The sequence below is a fragment of the Monosiga brevicollis genome, genomic scaffold (assembly GCF_000002865.3).
Source record: "Monosiga brevicollis MX1 MONBRscaffold_11 genomic scaffold, whole genome shotgun sequence".
NCBI lineage: Eukaryota > Choanoflagellata > Craspedida > Salpingoecidae > Monosiga > Monosiga brevicollis.
The window spans coordinates 202,130-218,802 of NW_001865048.1; the positions used below are offsets into that span (position 1 = coordinate 202,130).

Here is a 16,673-nt window from a genome sequence, read left to right on the forward strand (position 1 = left end):
GAGAGAGAGAGAGAGAGAAAGAGAGAGAGAGAGAGAGAGAGAGAGAGAGAGAGAGAGAGAGAGAGAGAGAGAGAGAGAGAGAGAGAGAGAGAGAGAGAGAGAGAGAGAGAGAGAGAGAGAGAGAGAGAGAGAGAGAGAGAGAGAGAGAGAGAGAGAGAGAGAGAGAGAGAGAGAGAGAGAGAGAGAGAGAGAGAGAGAGAGAGAGAGAGAGAGAGCTTGCTTCCTTCTGGGCTCTTTACAACGGCTCTTTACAACATGGCTCCAAATGGCTTTGTGGTTCGAGTCAAAAACTTAATGATGCGGTCAATTTAGATATGCTGTCAAACATAGCACCGTGTTTTAGTATGGCAGGAATTTCAAAACAGATGCCATGGCAGGAGGCGAGAAAGGGCTACGAAACACTAAAAAGTATTGTGCAGCCAGAAATTAGTCCCCGACACACAAAAGGGCGATAGTCTGATGCTTGATGCGACTAACATTCCGTGGAGGGAGGAGTGCCACTTAGGCGCACATTCGGGTCCAGGGCATCCTTGGTTTGTCGAATGTACACGCGCAATTGCTCCAAGACATAGTTGTCTTGGAGGCCGCCAAAGCGGAGCACACACTCGCCGCTGGCATCCTGTGCTAGCTCATAGCAGCGGCCTGCAGGGGTGTTGGGGCCCTTGCGCACGGTCACGCCTGCCAATGGGATGTAGCGCTTGAGCTCGAAGCGGCGGTCCCATTTGGAGCGGAGGAGGACGAGCAATAAATCGTTGAACAGCACCAGGCTGACTTGGCGTTTGATGTTGCTCTTGGCCTTGGAGCGGCTCAACTCGGCGACCTCTGTCTCAAGAACAAAGGCGCGCTCCTCCGTAACCAGCCTTTCGGGCAGACGGTTGGTAATGCGCGACTCGTAGCGCTCGGTGATGGCCGTGTGGTCGATGCAGCATTGAAACTCCTCCTCGGCAATGCGCTTATAAATACCCTCCAGAATGCCGCGGGGAATGTCCTCACCATCGTCAATGCCACGGTTGTTGCGGATAAACTCTTCTTTGGTCATGCGTCGCGGGTTGCTTGGGTTGTGGAGGTCGGTTTGCAGCATCAAAATTGAAAAGGAGAGAACGAGCACGGTGTCTTCATGATTGAAACTATGCTCGTTCTGGGCGTAGTAGCGTGTGGCAAAGGCCATCAGAACACGCTCAATCTTTTGTGCTTCCCCTATGAGATGACGACAATGAAGGGAGCAAGAATAGATCAGGGATCAGAGGGCAATCCCAAGCTGCAGGTAGCCGGGGAGGGGGCCAGGACTTGAACAGAGCAACTGGGCACTCACCGGGAATTCGAAAGCTAAGGAGAAAGAGGCGGAGGGCGCTGTCGACGGTCACATTCTGAAAGTCAAAGGTGGCGGCGTAAGCCTTGAGCAGCTCACGCGTTCGCTCTTCTGGCAAACCAAACAAGTCTCCGATGGCTGCCCGGCTGATCCCGGGCTCCTCGCACACAAACTTGACAATGCCTGGCGGTGGGTCAAGAGCAAGGGCGCGGGGTGAGACACAGGCAGGTGGGCTGGGCTCAGTGGATTGGCGGCGCTGTCAAAGGGAGAGTGGAGGTACTTACTGGTAGGATCATTGCTCACGAGGCCGGCAGCGACCAAGTCATCCAAGGCCTTGTGGGGTTTGCGGTTGAAGCGGTAGATGGCGATGCGCGCGGCGCGCAGCGGATCGGCAGCGGTGGGTATCGAGGTCAAGGCAAAGGAGGCTGTGCTTTGGCGCTGTAGAACAAGCGGGGAAGCCGGTGGGGAGCGGGAAGCACCGCTTGCGCTGTCTGGCTTGGTCGAGGGTGCGTTGGCCTTGACTGAGGCCTCCGTCAAGGTATCGCCACGGCTGCGGGGCGCATCATTTTCAGTGTCCACAAGGTCGTCGCTAGCTGCGACAGGTGACGCAGTCCGGGGTGACTCTGGTTGCGCGGGCAAGTGATGCTGAGCGGTGGCGTCAGCCTCAGGAGCGGTGGGTGTCAGGGCTGGGGGGGCGGCGGCTTCCTCGTCTTCTTCATCCTCGCCCGGTCGCTCGGTCACGGTGTGGGCGCGTAGCAAGGGCGAATGACGACCTTCGCGAACGGTATCGATACGCACGAGGGTAGGATTAAAGCGCTGGTTGGGTGTTTGGCTGCTGCCAGGTTTGGGAAGCGTGATCAGACTATTAACAGAGGGCATGAGGCGCTGATTTTGGCTGGTGTGGCGTAGGGTGCCGCCGGAGGGGCCGCAGTAGGCATTGCTGGCTGATCGCAAGCCCAGGGAGGTGGACGGGACGCGATTCTGGCGCGCAAGGCTGGCGCGGGTGCGCGAGACGCTGAGTCCACGCGTGTTGGCCGTAATGGTACCACGGCGTGAACTGACGCTGCGGGCACGGGCACGTTGCAGCTGTTGCTGCCGCACTTGCTCAAAGTGCTTGCGCAGCCGATGGCTGTGCCAGGCTCGTTGGATAACCATGGCAGCGCGATCGCGCACCCGAGCATCATACTCCACGGCAGGGTCCACTCGATCTGCACTGGTGCTGGAGTCTGGGTGGACGGCAGGGTGGGCGGCGGCAGCAGCGGCGTCTTCTTCTTCAAAACCAAAGACCTCCTCAGCAAAGCCAAAGCGGGGCACGGCATCTTCGTAAGGAATGTTGTGAGCTGTCAAAAGACGTTCCAGGCTGGCAATGTATTCGCGCTGCAGAAAGGCCGAGTCTTCCATGTGCTGCAGCTCGGATTCCAGACGGGCCAAAGAGTGGCTCAGTTCGCTGCTTCGCAGTTGGAGACAGCGGGAAAGGGCGAGGAGCTCATCACGAGACTTGGCTTCGAGCGCTTCTGGATCAGTTTTTTCAAAATCCTCTTCGTCACTACTCTCAAGGGGCGTCTTGGTGGCTGCCAAACCCTTGACAATGGCTTGGTGCAAGGCGTTACGCCAACGGTCTGCTGCTTCCGGCTGTTCACAGTACATGTAGTAGAGGCGCGAGTCGGTTTTGAGGCCAAAGCCGGTCTGAGGTCGAGTCTTTTCTTCGGGCCAAATGCCAACGGGGCATTGGCTCTCAAGCAAGACCTGGGAGCGAGCAGAGATGCTAAAGGTGCCCTTGGGCTTGGTGGCCTGATAGTTTTCATCGGGAAAGTAGGCGACCTGTCCATTTTGGAAGAGAACGAAGAAGCGGTGTTTCCAGCTGGCGCGATGCTTGCCCATCTTGGTCATCCAGCCAATGTGGATGGGCACGGCTCCGGGCGCAACCGCCACATGGCCGGAGGAAAACGACATGCTCGCCTAGTGGGTATCACCCGATCCACGGTCCTCAATCGTGATGCAAGCCACCAGAGGTTCCGAGCACGCACGAGAGGGGTAAGGGCGTCCGCGCCGACAAGGGAGAGGGAGGCAGATCGAGACACTGTCACTGTGCGGTCTGAACCCAATCTCCAACGCCCACCCAGCCGCGAGAAGAAGAAGACCCTTTTTCTCCTCGCAACCAGCCGCCACACCTCTGGGAAGGGGCTGTTCTCCCTTCCCCCGAAGCAGTTGCCAGCAGTCGCAGCAAGCACAACGACGTGTAGGTCGCGACCGATCACAGTCCCCGAGACGCTGAGTCGGCACCACACAACGGCACAAAGGGAAAATGGCTTACAACAAGGAAATAAACATGAATCTGATAGTTGTTGCCGTTTACAAAGGAGATGTAGTGTAACTTTGCGTAGCGACTTTTGGAGCTTTTGTTGCACTGCTTTGGGTTACTCCCTCCTTCATCCAGCTAGGCAATGACACTTGGTACCACCGCACGATGCTGACTGGTTTCGCCTTCTGCTTCTAAAAGGCCTCCACACACACACACACACACACACACACACGCACGCACGCGTGAGAGAGAGAAGAGAAGAGAGAGAGAAAAACACACACACACACTCACACAGTTTCGTTTGAACTCTTCTGTGTGTGTATGTGAGTGTGTGTGTGTGTGTGTGTGTGCGGCTGACGAGCTGTTGTTGGGTTTCGGGCTGCCGGGGCTGGCTGCATTGCATCGTGGGCTGGTTCGGTACCCTGCACGGAGCACGAGACCGTGCTAGCGAGTGGGTCTTGCTTTTGCTTGCTACCTGGCTGTTGGTGTGGGTGCGTTTGGCTTGATCTCGATCAGTAGGTTGCTCTTTGATTGGATGGATGATCAAGTCTTTGATTGATCCAACCAGAACTGTTTGGCGCGTGCGAGCGGCGCAAGAGTGTTGTGGTCGTGCCCGTCTCGACCGTTGTCAGTCAGAGCAGCTTTTGAGCCGGGTCCTTGCATTCGCAACACGAGTGAAGCGCCTCGCTTGGTTGCTTTGAAAGGCAGTTGTTATTGTGCCAGCTGCAAGCGGAGCCGCCAGCGACCCTTTGTTGGTGCTGGCCACCACCCCTTTGAACGCTTGCTTGCCCCGAGTTGCAAGCGCAGTGCTGACACTCGTTGCCCAACCGTCACAACGAGCGGGCCTCTAGCTGGGAGAGGCATCGGTTTTTGTCCGTCTAGCCCTCTGTGTCGTCCCACCAGGACCAGCACGTCAAGTCAGAGCGAGGGGCCGGAAGCCAGCTGACAGCAACATGCGGGGCTCGGACCAGCGTGCCACGCACCCAGGTCGCAACCTCGTGGCGGGGGGCCTCGCGGGCTGCTTTGCCAAGTCGTTGGTCGCGCCGCTGGATCGTATGAAAATTTTGTACCAGGGTAACCATGGCATCATCCGTGGCAAAACCATCCCCTCGGCCATTGTGCGAGTTTATCAGGAAGAGGGTCTCCTCGCATTTTGGCGCGGCAACAAGCCCCAGATGGCCCGCATCTTCCCATACGCCGGCGTCCAGTTCCTTACCTTTGAGCGTGCCAAACGCTTTTATCGCCAGCAATTTGGGGACCGCCACTTTGTCTCCTTCATGGCCGGCTCCACCGCCGGCATTACCGCAGTCACCGTGACCTACCCCATCGACTTTCTCCGCACACGCATGGCCTGGACAGTGGGTCACCCTGTCACTGTCCTTGAGCTGGTCCGGGAGATCCACCGCACCGAGGGCAAGGCCGCATTCTATCGAGGCATCGTTCCAACTTACGTGGGCATGCTGTTCTATGCTGGAGTCAGCTTTGGTATCTACGATTTCATCAAGCACTCGATGCTTGCCGTGCCGCAGTTTCAATCAACGTCCGGCCCAGAGCATCTCAACACGCTGGCCAACCTCATTTGCGGTGGTACGGCTGGCCTGATTAGCCAAACCATTGCCTACCCTTTTGACGTTGTTCGCCGTCGCATGCAAATCGAGCAGCGCCAAGCGGGCCAGAACTACCAGTTCCACGGCGTCTTCCAATCCATGCGCCTCCTGTACTCTCAGGGTGGCCTTCGCATGCTCTTTCGTGGCATCAGCCTCAACTACATCCGTGAGTTCCCCCAAGTTGGACTGGCTTTTGTTGCTTACGAAAAGCTCAAAATCTGGCTCGAGGTCTACAAAGACAGTGACGAGGAGGTCGCCGTGGCCAGCCTCAGATAGCAGCAACAAGCCACCCTGAACTGGTTGCTCCCAGCCACTTGGGGTTGTCTTGCCTAGGTCTGGTGTGGATGTCCAAGTATATCGCTTTCTGAATATTTGGCCCACAAGCATTGCCTCGCGTTCCTCTACCCCCTAAAACGCTTCCCGCGTCTTGTACCTTTTTTTTCATCGCGTGTCGTCTTCTGTATCATGTTCAGTGACCGAATCGATACCCCATCCCTTAGTTTGCCTCTTGCAACTCTTTTTCTTCTGCCAGTTGTCTAATGTGCCTTTTTTTTTTTTGAATTCAATTTTATATTTGTGTCAGTTTTGATTTTGTTTTGGGCGGCACAGCTCAAATCATGCCTCCTTCAATCATCGCCAGAAAGGAGGGCTCGGTCGGCTCGGTGACAGAGCGAGCCAACAAGTTGATCCTTCCCCACCTCTATACCACTATCACCACATTGCGCCAGGCCGAGCACACAAGAAGGGGACCTTTGACATCCGCTCTCTGCGTTCGTGGGCAAGTTCACGACAAGTCCAACCACACGAAAGATCCGCCCGCTGCGCACTCCCCGCCGTGAGCTTTAACCCCAACGGCACACCAGCACAAAAACATCAAAAAAAAAAGAAAACAACAACAACAACAACGGACTTGGCAAACCAGCAAGCTGAAAATTTCTGCTGCCAACAAACGTACAAAGAACAAAAAAACAAAAACATCAAGTACAGACATGGATCGAGGCACGTTCGGCCCAAAAGACAAAACACGTGATGAGGGGAAGAAGGAAAAGCGCAAAAAGAGCAGAAGATCCACGGCCAGCGCAAGCACTGGTATCACGCTCATCTCAAAGATGTGCCAACGCTATAAAAAGAAAAAAAAAAAATGGCAATCAAGCTCCGTACAACTGCTTCAAGCGGTTTACGACATGGTGCCAAAAACAGGGTTGTGACGGCAAATGCTGGGACCACGCTCGTCGTACTCGGCCTTTGTATGGCAAACTGAGTAAAACTCGGGCTGCGGGACACAAAGCGGCATCATGAGCATGCCGATTACACTCGTGCAAGAACAAGATTCAAGGCAGGTACGAAGCAGACACGAGCGGCGGGAGTGGGGGCGGTAAAACGGCGTCACTTTGACGTACCGTGGAGGCAAGCATGGAGCCACCGAACCAAACAGCATAGCGCTGCATGTTGTGGGTGATGACCTTGACGTCGATGGGTTGGGGCTTGAGGCGACCCTGGCTGAGCTCTTCGCTCTTGTGCAAGCGGAGATCGACCACCTTCTTAACATCGCGCTGCAGACGGCGGCCAAAGTCCTTAAACATGGTCGAGCCACCCGAAAGGACAATGTTCTTGTAGAGACCACGGCGAACATCAATGGGGCAGCCCTGCACCACCTCGTCCACCAAAGTGGAGATGGAAGTCTGGAATTCAGGGTTGGAGAACTCTGGGTGGAAGAAAATCTCGGGACCCAGGAAGCGCTCGTAGCCAACATCAACGGAAAAGTCCTGCTTGGTCACCTTGTTCGTGCCAGTGTATGTCTTGAACCACTTGGCAGGATCCTCATCGTACTTGTTGAACTCCTTGACAATATCGGGGCACGTGTACGAGTAACGCTCCTTGATGGCTTGGGCAGTCGCCAGCGACTGCTCCGGAGGAATGCCTGCATATCCATACAACAAAGGAGAGAGGCGATTGCGTCATGATGAGATGAGACCTGGAAGAGCGCCAGTTAAGAGAGAATTTCAAACTTCAAAGCTTCGGGCCGACTGGAGCGGGCGCGTGTGCTTACCCAGCTCGCGCTCACGCAGCAGCTGCTGAACAAAATAGGTGATGTCGCGGCCGGCAATGGGGATGTGCTTGATGCAGCTACCAATGACATAGCCTTCGGCCTGCACGACACAACCAGAACAAGGTGTGTAAGTAAGAACGACCAGAATTTGTGCTGCTTTCAAAACCAAACGAGAGACCTGGGAAGATTGTGATCAGGAACATAAAAGGATTTGCTGCATTGGCGGGGATTGACGTACCACGGGGATAACGTGGGTCACACCATCGCCCGAGTCAATGACGGTTCCGGTGAGCGTGCGCTCGCCGACTTGGCGCGAGGTCCATGAGGCTGCCAGGGCCAGTACGGCCTGCACGGCGATGTAAAGGCCGGGGACGTTGAACGACTCGAACATGATCTCAGCCGTGTACTCGCGGTTCTCTGGAGTATTGAGCGGGGGCTCGGTCAGCAAAAAGTAGTGGTCTTCGGGCTCTGCTCGCAGGTACTTGAAGATGACTTGCTCCATAAACTTTTCCTGCAATGCACCACGTATTGTCAGTCCATTTGATTGCAGAGTGCAGCAGCCCACGCCTCAGTGTGCAGCGTTGAACCAAGGGTCACCATCGGCGCATGATGGCACAAATCCATGGCCTCGGGAACATACCATCAGATCCCAATCCTCGACAATGCCGTGGCGAACGGGATACTTGACCGAGTAGCCAGAGGCCGAACTAGCCTCATCGCCAATGTGGAAGTCTGTTTGGCAACGAACGGTGAGCGGTTTGTGGACAAGGATGGGACTGCCGGCACGACTTGAGATGAGCGTGTCAACTGACCCAGATCCTCGATGCCCGTGGGCGGTGCCTTTTCGCGCACCGCAATGGCTATACATTAAAAGGGTTGATGACAGGATCGAGTGTGCAGGACGATTGAGTGGTGGCAAGAGGTGGCTGGACAGCAAAAACGCAAAGTAGACTTTGGGACACGACATGACGGAACGCACTGGAGGGCATAATGTAGGAGGGCTGGTCGTTGCCGGCAAAGCCGAGCTTGGTGTAGCCCGTGCCGACATCGACAACGCAAGCAGGCATGCGGTTGGCCATGGCGTCGGTGCAGAGGGAGGTAGGGATTCAGGAAAAAAAGGGGTCAGGTGCTGAATCACAACAATAGCTCGAGACACGAAAGGCTGGCTGCCTGTGCTCCAGTCAACAAAAAAAGGTGGGCTCGGCACGGAAGGATCCGCAGGCAACCCAGGGTCAGTTGTCTACAGGGTGAAGCGAGTGAGACACAAGGGTAAGCACGCGGCAGAAGCATAGGGATGATTGCGCCAGATCGCAAAGCCCCGACAGGCACGACCATTGGTCAGTGCTGGATGCCAGCTGGAAGACAACTGGCTCAGTGTGCGCGCCACCCCTTTGCTCCTGTGGTCAAGACGCACGGCAGCCAAGGTCCCTCCCTGTTCAGCACTGTTCTCTGCCTCACCCTCCCGATGGCACCAATGCATTGAACTCGAAACCCGCTCCCGCGGGTGGCGCGCGCGCGCACACTCGCTCGCTCGCTCGCTCGGGGCGAAGGTTCGTTCGTCGTTCCACTGACCGGTCGGTGCTGAGAAAGAGGGAAGGGAAGTGTGTGTGATGAGTTGACGTTGTTGGCGGCTTGGCGAATGTCATCTAGGTGTGGGGCCGCCAAGCTGGCTTCGGCTTTGTGATTTATGACAATAAGTGGAGCAGCATTTATGTCGCATCAAACGATACAAATTCTCATCTAGCTTGCAAGCGATGCTAAAATAACAAGGTATTCCTTATCTTTGATTGGATGGGTGGGAGGATGTTTGGCGATAGGCCGCACCAGATCACAGAGAGAGCGAGAGAGAGAGAGAAGAGAGAGAGAGAGAGAGAGAGAGAGAGAGAGAGAGAGAGAGAGAGAGAGAGAGATTGGTTCGAAGAAAAGAGAGAGAGAGAGAGAGAGAGGGAGAGAGAAGGACGAGCAGTTACAATCTCGTCTGCTCGTGTGTTGGTCTGTGAGAGAGCGAGCGAGCGAGCGAGTGAGAGAGAGAGGTCCTTCTGCCTCTGGGGAGGGCAGCGGGGTGATTGCCATGGTGTTGCGGCCAGCAAACCAGCCGCGGCTGGTGCGGCTGGTGGTTGCATGCTGGGCAGCGGCATGCTGGTGGTCGTTCTTTGCGAGCGGTCTTGACTATAACACCCCCATCTCTCCCAGTATCCAGCAACTCTATCCCGATGCGCTGGCATCCAACACGGCGGTGCGCCTTCGCCATGCCGACGTCAACTCGGAATCCTACATTGTCATTTTCAGTGGCGAGACTCGGCGACCTCGCCTGACGGCGGCCACCGTCAATCGAACCTATTATGTCAGCCAGTCGACCTGGATTTTCTCCGAGTCGGCCGCGGTTTGGCACGAATGCGTGGCTGTGGGTGACAGCATCCCTCACGGTCGCGAGTACTATGGCGCCTCATTTATGCAGCTGGGCGGCAGCGACGGCCTGATTGTGCATGGTGGGAGCCTCCAGTCCGGCATTGTCAATGATGCATGGCGCCTCGAGCTGGTGGGCCGCGATACCTTCGGCTGGCCCCAGTGCGCCTGGCAATCTCTCAGATCCACCGGCATAGGCGCCCCCATGCTGGCCGCCCACCGCATGGTCACCAGCGGTAGCAATCTCATTGTCTTTGGGGGTTGCAACTCTATCCAAAACCTCTCCACGGACACCACTTGCAGGGAAAAGTCCAACGTCACCTACCTTGGTCGTTACGACCACAGTGCTGCCTCCATCGAGTGGTCCATCTTTCCCGTCACCTCCACCGTTGGTCCCTCCCCACGCTCCCTCATTACAATGGTCGCCCTCAACGCCTCGTGCTTCTCCGTCATTGGAGGCTATCGCCCTGGCAGTCACTTTGAAGATCGCAAGAACACCAATGGCTACATCTCCGAGACCTGGACAGGCTGTGTCGCCGATTTGGAGGGCCCCAGTCCCAGTCTGAGCTGGCGGCAAGCGGCCGCTCGCCCACCGCGTGTTTATGGCATCGGAAGCGGTCTTCTGCGTGGCACCGAAATTGTCCTCGTTGCCTTGCCCTTTGCTTCCACCAACCGTATGCGCGTCTGGCTCTATGACTACGTCGAGGATGAAGAATTTCACCTCGTCGCCGAAAACCCTCTCGATTTGGGTGGCCCCACCGTCAACACGTACGTGGCAGCTCCGCAAATCTTTGTGCCGTTTACGGCGCCTGCACCCGCTCACCTGTCGTTCTCAATCTGCCTTTGGTTGGATGCAGGCTGGGTAGCCCGGCCATATCGCTATCCCTCGTCCCCGCCGACGGCGGCTATCCCGTGGTTGTGGGTCTCATCTACGACGATGGCAGTGGTGATTTTGCTCCAATGTGGACGTTTGACATTGTTCGCAACGACACGCGGCCTGGCGTAATTGACTGGAATCACAACGTGGGTACTCCGCCTCCTCACATCTCGTGGGTGCAAATTCAGCCAAGCCCCAATCGATGTCGCACGAAACACCATCATCTTGTCGGCTGCTGTTCTTCATTTTGTATCATGCCCACCCCGCTCTTCCATAGATGGTCCGCTTGACGCCCGGTGCACGCATGTTTGCCTCGGTGACCCCCATGGCTCAGGAAGGAACGCACGCCAATACAGCCTTGTTTGTGGGCGGCACATCCAGTGGCCGCGACGAACTCGTGTGGCAGCTCAATCTTTCCGTCATCGCTAATGCTGCCGTCATCGAAGATAATGCCACTTACACCTTCAACGAGACAGACTTTAACATTGATTCCCCGTGGCGAGCCTACCTCTCGCCAGGCATCCCGTCCTTGTCTCAGCATGCCGCCGTGCAAGTTAGCTACAGAGATAGCCCCTCCGTCGTCATTACGGGCGGCTACTTTAACGATATTTTCACGGGCTCTGGTCGTATCAACAACAAAACCTACTGGTTTGAACGGTAAGCTATGTTTGATGGTTGGATGTACCCTGGTCACCCCATGTCCATATGCTCATATGCTCGACATGTCTGCTACCCGGCCTTCACATCAACAGCGCCGAAACACCACAAGTATTTAAAGTTGTTGCCGACTGTCCTGCGGTCGTGGGCCACAGCATGTCGGCCTCAGCCGGTACGCAGCCAGTCGCGACCCACGCTCATGCTGGTCCAAGCTCATCTCATGCTCTCCGGGTGGTTCCCATCGTACTAACAGACATGCGGGATGCCTACATCTTTGGCGGGTTTGACTCGGAGGACAATCCGACCAACGACGTTTATCAGATGGAAACTGACCCGTGGCGGTGGCGGCAAATGTCAACCCAAGGCACGCCGCCCCCTCGACGAGGCTATCACTCAGCCACCATCTTGTTCAATAGTAAGGCCCAGGTGTGGGAACTGATCATTTTTGGGGGTACACCTTCCTTCATCCGCCTCAACGAGACCATGTCCGACCTCTTTGCGCTCAACCTCGAAACCTTTACTTGGCGCAAAATCGAGGCCTCAACCCCGCCAGGTAGGTCTGGCGTGCATATCTGATGCGGGAAAAAAAAAAAAAAAAAAAAAAAAAAAAAAAAAACGTTACGCTCTGCTGAGCCAAAGGCGCTTAAAAACTGCTCGAGTGGGTCAAAGGTTGGTGGTTCGGGGTGGTTGCACTTACCATCTCTTTTCCATTTCTCGCGGCTGATCATGTGCCATATAGGCTGGCGTGCCACACCGTGGAGCCGGGCGTTTTCGTGCACCGTGCGCCCGCAAAGATCGCTAAACGAGCACTCAATCAAAATGTTGATTGCCGGTGGGCGCAACGAGAATCAAGTGTTGAGCGACTTGCTAGAGTATGATCACAGTGAAGAGCACTGGGAACGTCTGTTCCGCACCAGCCCGTATCACCCTACCTCGGATTATGGACTCTCTGCACAGGCTTGCAGCATGGTTAATGGGTCCTTGGTTATCATCGGTGGTGCCACCATGTGGACCCTGTCCAAACTGGTGATCCAGCTCGATCCGTACTGCAATGCCGGTTTCCAAGCCGCCGAGGGTGACTTTGGGTCTAGCTCTTGTTTAGCCTGCCCGCAAGGCAAATACCGCAGTGGCACAGATGATGCCCTCTGCACCACCTGTCCAGTGGGTATCACGACAGAATCCACGGGCTCCACCTCCTCGTACCAGTGCAATGTCTGCGAAGAAGGGTGCGTGTGCCCAATCAAGGCAGATCCGTGGACTGCGGTGCCCTTCTTCATCTCTCCTTGTTTGCGTCTATGCCAGGCCGGCATTCCTTTTCTTGAAGCTCATGCTGTATATTGGTTGTGCTGTGGTGTATCAATAGGCGGTGCGCTGGAGCACACAGCTTGTGTACTGTCATCAACTTTTCCGTTGCCGTGTGTGACTGCGGCTTTGGTCGAAGCGGCGACCAATGCAGCGAGGCATGGGGCTATTACCTCTTGGGGTCGATGCTGGCCTTTCTTCTCATCGTGGGCACTGGCCTGCTTGTGCGCAACCGCATGCGCCGCGTGCGCAAAAATCTTCTCATCAATCAAGGCCTCTTGGCCGAGGCCCGGGCCGAGAAGGAGGAGCTTGAGGCTGTCTGGGAGATTGAGCGCAACGATCTCAAGTGGGAACGAAACCTGGACGAAGGTGGATTTGGCAACGTATATCTTGCCACTTGGCTCAGTCAGGACAAGTCAGTCGTAACCCGCGCCTATCTGAGCTTTGCTCCGGGCCGAGAGCGCGCAGCTGAGCGCACCCCGCCTGTGATGGCATCTCTGACTGTTGTTCTCTGATCCGAACAAGTCGTGCACTGTGTGTCTATTGACGACCTGGGCATATCGGTCGTGGTTGATGCTGATGCACCATCTTTGTGCTTGATCTGCAGACGTGTGGCCGTCAAGTGCTTGAAAAACACGACGCAAGTCTTGGATGCTGTTGCCGTGCAAGAGTTTGCTCGGGAGATCCGTACACTACGACTCATGCGTCATCGGTCAGTTGATCGTCCTCGTTCCCCTGATGAGCCGCTAATTTGATTTCTGTCTAATCTGGGCGTGGGGCTGTGCTGGTACAGCAACATTGTCTTCTTCTATGGTGCTTGCAACGAGTCACCTTGCTTACTGGTCATGGAGTTTGTGGAGCGCGGGTCACTGGCGGATATCATCAAGCTTCAAGGTGCAAATATGCCCTGGGAACGTCGCCTCAACTTTATGTCTGATGCAGCGAGTGGAATGCAATATCTTCACCTCAACCACAAGCTGCACATGGACCTGAAGTCAGGCAACTGCCTGGTATCTTCATCCTGGACGCTCAAGTTGACCGACTTTGCCACGACGACGGCCGTTGCACAATCAGCCGAAGAGGCCTCGACTGATCGCACCATCACGAGCTTGTGCTGGTGTGCTCCTGAGCTCTTTGCCTATTCTGATGCTGCCAGTCCTGCATGCGATGTGTACAGCTACGGTATCCTGTGCTGGGAGATCTTGCAAGCCAGCACTCCACCATACATGGATTTGGACAAGCCGTGGAAGATTCGTGACTTTGTGCAAGGCGGTGGACGGCCCTCGCTGGACGAGGTGCCGGCCGAGTGGCACGACTTTGTTCAAATGTGCTGGAGTGGCATCTCAAAGCAGCGTCCCAACTTTGACGCTGTCTTGGCCCACCTGTACCAACTTGAGAAAACCGCGCCGGGGGAGCATCAAACTCGAGTTTAGAAGTCGTGCTCAATACCATGCGTGCTACCTCGGTTGGTGTGCGAATCGAGACTATGAGTGAGTGAGTGAGTGAGTGGATGGGTGGGTGAGTGAGCAAATGAATGTATACTCTTCTTATTTCATGAATACATTGTGTGAGCGTGTCGCTGTTGCTCGAGGGCGGAGGATATGAAGTCCATACCATTTTAGTTTTTTTTTTTTTTTTTCCTTTTGTATCCTTTTTTGAAATCAAAATTTACATCGGATGTTCAACGAGTGACCGTTGTCAGACAAATTTGAATACCGTTTTTGACCGTTTGCGCACCACTCACGGTCAAACCTCTCGCCGCAAACAGAGAGCCCTCGGTTCCCAAAGGGCAGCGGCAGAAGCGACCGGAATTCAGAGGCAGAGAACCTCAGGGAGGGAGTGGAACTGGTGTGGTTGCATGGTGAGCTCAGCGTACTGCTGTTGCACGGCACTTGCATTCAGGATTGACGGTCGCCCCAAGCATGAGTGTCCAACCGTCATTGGCAGGCGGCTGAGTTACCTGCTGCGCCGGTTCAGCGACCTGCTCTCTTGGCACGTCCTGCCGCTTGTTGGTTCCCTTGGGGGCCCCGTTTGCTCTTGATTGAGCTGAAATACGGAATGGCGCACCTCCAGGGGTTGTTGGCGGCGTTGCGCGACAAAACCACGGGCACGACCAGCAGCAATGGGCCCGTGCCCCGACCGCATAGCGCTCACGACGGCAAACGGGACCATCAAACGGACGAGGATGAAGATGAGGTGCCCCGACGTTCTGAGTGCTGCCTTGCCAGCTCGACTTTTGTGCTTTGCCTTTGTTGGACTGCTTTGACGAATGCAGAGCTCACTTATTTGTCTTTGCATTCGTGACAGGACTTGTCTTTGTTGTTAGATGCACTGGATGAGGACGACGAGTGCGAAGAATTAGGTCGTGGGTCGCTTCCTGCCAGGCCAGCACCAGCTGAGCCACAAGCAAAGCGGGCTGCACCCGAAGCACCCATCACCCCACGTCCTGTCTTGCCGCGACAAGGCCCCTTTACCACGCCCCAAGCGCTTCAGCCGCCGGTACCACACCGTAACACGCCCGTGCATACCCCGCGCGCAAGCTCCACTGCCAGCCCCATGCCGGCGGCTGCAACCGTTTCAGGCTCTCGCTCTATTCATCGCGTAGTAGCAGTGCCTGACACGATTGCTCAAGTACCCGTCTCCGCCTCGACCCCGCGTCGCATTCCCGGCCCCCTCGGACTATTACCGCCTCTGGTATAGCTTGCCTTGAAGTCCGGGACAGCCTCCGCCCTGTTCATGATTTCCTGGCCACCCATCTGATCCATAATCTTGGCTTGGTTTGATTTCGTCGCAGAATCCGGACACTTTGCGCAACCGTAAATTTTCCGACTTGCTGAGCCAGTATGGCATTGTACGTCATTGTGCCATCCCTCTCCGTAGCTGCCTCAGTTTGCCACTCAATCAGCACGTACTTTGCTCGTGGCTGCTGTGACTGGGCAGGATGTATCTGAAACGACCCCCCGAAACGGACACAGGCCCGAGGTCGAAGTTCGGCCGTCATCCTTGCCTGCCTGGCAATACATGGAACAACAGGCACTCGGCAAAGGTCCGCACTTTTCCATTTTTGTTTGATTCTGTCCAGCCGCCAAATTCCCCCAAAGAGGCAACACTGAGAGATGAATTGTGATATTTGCGCCTTGACCGAGTCGTGGTGTGATCATGTCGCGGTTTTGCCCACTGCAGCCTGGGCCCGAGCCCTCAACACCAACCTTGTCAGGCTCAACGAAAGCCTGGATCGAGGCAAAATTGGATTTGTGGTGGCACGCATTCTTTCAGTGGATCGATCCGACCACGGCTGCAGCCTTCGCCTCCACGATGACCACGGTACACTTTTGTGTTCCACCTGCCCTAGTTTTTGTTTCCCTCTGGCTCGTTTTTCCCTTTTTCTTGTCTTGCAATGTGTTTAGCATTGTCTTCAGATCTCGATGTTCATCTGGATGCTCACATTCATAGGGCAAATGCTCGCGTCACTGCATCCCAAGCTGCTCAACGCAGAGTATGGCGATGCCATAGCAGATGGCGCCGTACTGGTGCTTCGTGATGTGACTCTGTATCGACCGCGCAAGACGGTGGCTTGCCTCAACATTACGCAGCGTAATCTGGTCACCATTTTCTGGCAGGGCGACGATGACAAACTGCACGTGGTATGGCTGGTCTGGCAGTTCATATTTGATTTCGTTTGCTCTGATCCCCCCTAAGCGAATGAGCTGATGAGCAATCTTTTGTTTGTTTGTTGTGGCATGGGCGCAGGTGGAAGTGAACCTGACTGGACCGGGGCCCTTGCGACGCCAGTCAGAGCCAATACAGCGGCGGCAGCCACCAGTTGTATCGTCACAGGCGCCGCTTCTGCCCAGGGAGCCACCAACATCTACGGGGGCGCCAGTGCATCGTTCGCCGACGTCGACGGCAACGCCGCCCAATGCGGTACCGCCCACCGCAACGCCTGTCGCTGCCTCGGCCGAATTTTTGCAGATGAGCCAGAGTCTGGACATGGATGAGAGTGAACTTCAGGACTTTTTAGACGCGATGGATGATTGAGTCAGGAACGTCGTTTCCCCTTCCTGCTTGGAAGTCTTCGTCTTTGGGACGATGGGAGCTCGTATGATCGGCTCAAGACACGTTTGAGGGGGGGCGAGGTTGCCCTGCAGACGAACCCTGTGGTT

At 55.6% G+C, this 16,673-nt stretch overlaps 4 protein-coding genes across 4 annotated transcripts; 2 read left to right on the forward strand and 2 right to left on the reverse strand.

The window, feature by feature from the left end:
* Positions 1-472: 472 nt before the first annotated feature.
* Positions 473-3,262, reverse strand: MONBRDRAFT_8424 (uncharacterized protein; the record flags this gene model as incomplete). The annotated part of the gene is made up of 3 exons (XM_001746125.1): positions 473-1,197; positions 1,313-1,492; positions 1,594-3,262. The coding sequence occupies 3 exons, from the start codon at positions 3,260-3,262 to the stop codon at positions 473-475; spliced, it is 2,574 nt and encodes an 857-aa protein (XP_001746177.1).
* Positions 3,263-4,564: 1,302 nt separating this feature from the next.
* Positions 4,565-5,494, forward strand: MONBRDRAFT_32514 (uncharacterized protein; the record flags this gene model as incomplete). Its single annotated transcript, XM_001745980.1, has 1 exon — positions 4,565-5,494. One exon carries the CDS (start codon positions 4,565-4,567, stop codon positions 5,492-5,494), a length of 930 nt encoding a protein of 309 aa, XP_001746032.1.
* A 282-nt stretch (positions 5,495-5,776) lies between these two features.
* On the reverse strand, positions 5,777-8,449 carry MONBRDRAFT_37166 (uncharacterized protein). Its single transcript, XM_001746126.1, has 7 exons — positions 8,248-8,449; positions 8,081-8,128; positions 7,909-8,000; positions 7,507-7,779; positions 7,269-7,368; positions 6,619-7,139; positions 5,777-6,491 (listed from the first exon to the last, which is right to left on the reverse strand). Exons 1-7 carry the CDS (start codon positions 8,345-8,347, stop codon positions 6,396-6,398), a joined length of 1,230 nt encoding a protein of 409 aa, XP_001746178.1. The 5' UTR covers positions 8,348-8,449; the 3' UTR covers positions 5,777-6,395.
* An 890-nt stretch (positions 8,450-9,339) lies between these two features.
* Positions 9,340-16,508, forward strand: MONBRDRAFT_37167 (uncharacterized protein; the record flags this gene model as incomplete). Its single annotated transcript, XM_001745981.1, has 15 exons — positions 9,340-10,442; positions 10,532-10,697; positions 10,829-11,208; positions 11,304-11,380; positions 11,462-11,761; positions 11,948-12,434; positions 12,572-12,925; positions 13,118-13,222; positions 13,304-13,805; positions 14,584-14,706; positions 14,818-15,204; positions 15,391-15,556; positions 15,694-15,834; positions 15,964-16,154; positions 16,365-16,508. 15 exons carry the CDS (start codon positions 9,340-9,342, stop codon positions 16,506-16,508), a joined length of 4,626 nt encoding a protein of 1,541 aa, XP_001746033.1.
* Between the last annotated feature and the right edge of the window lie 165 nt (positions 16,509-16,673).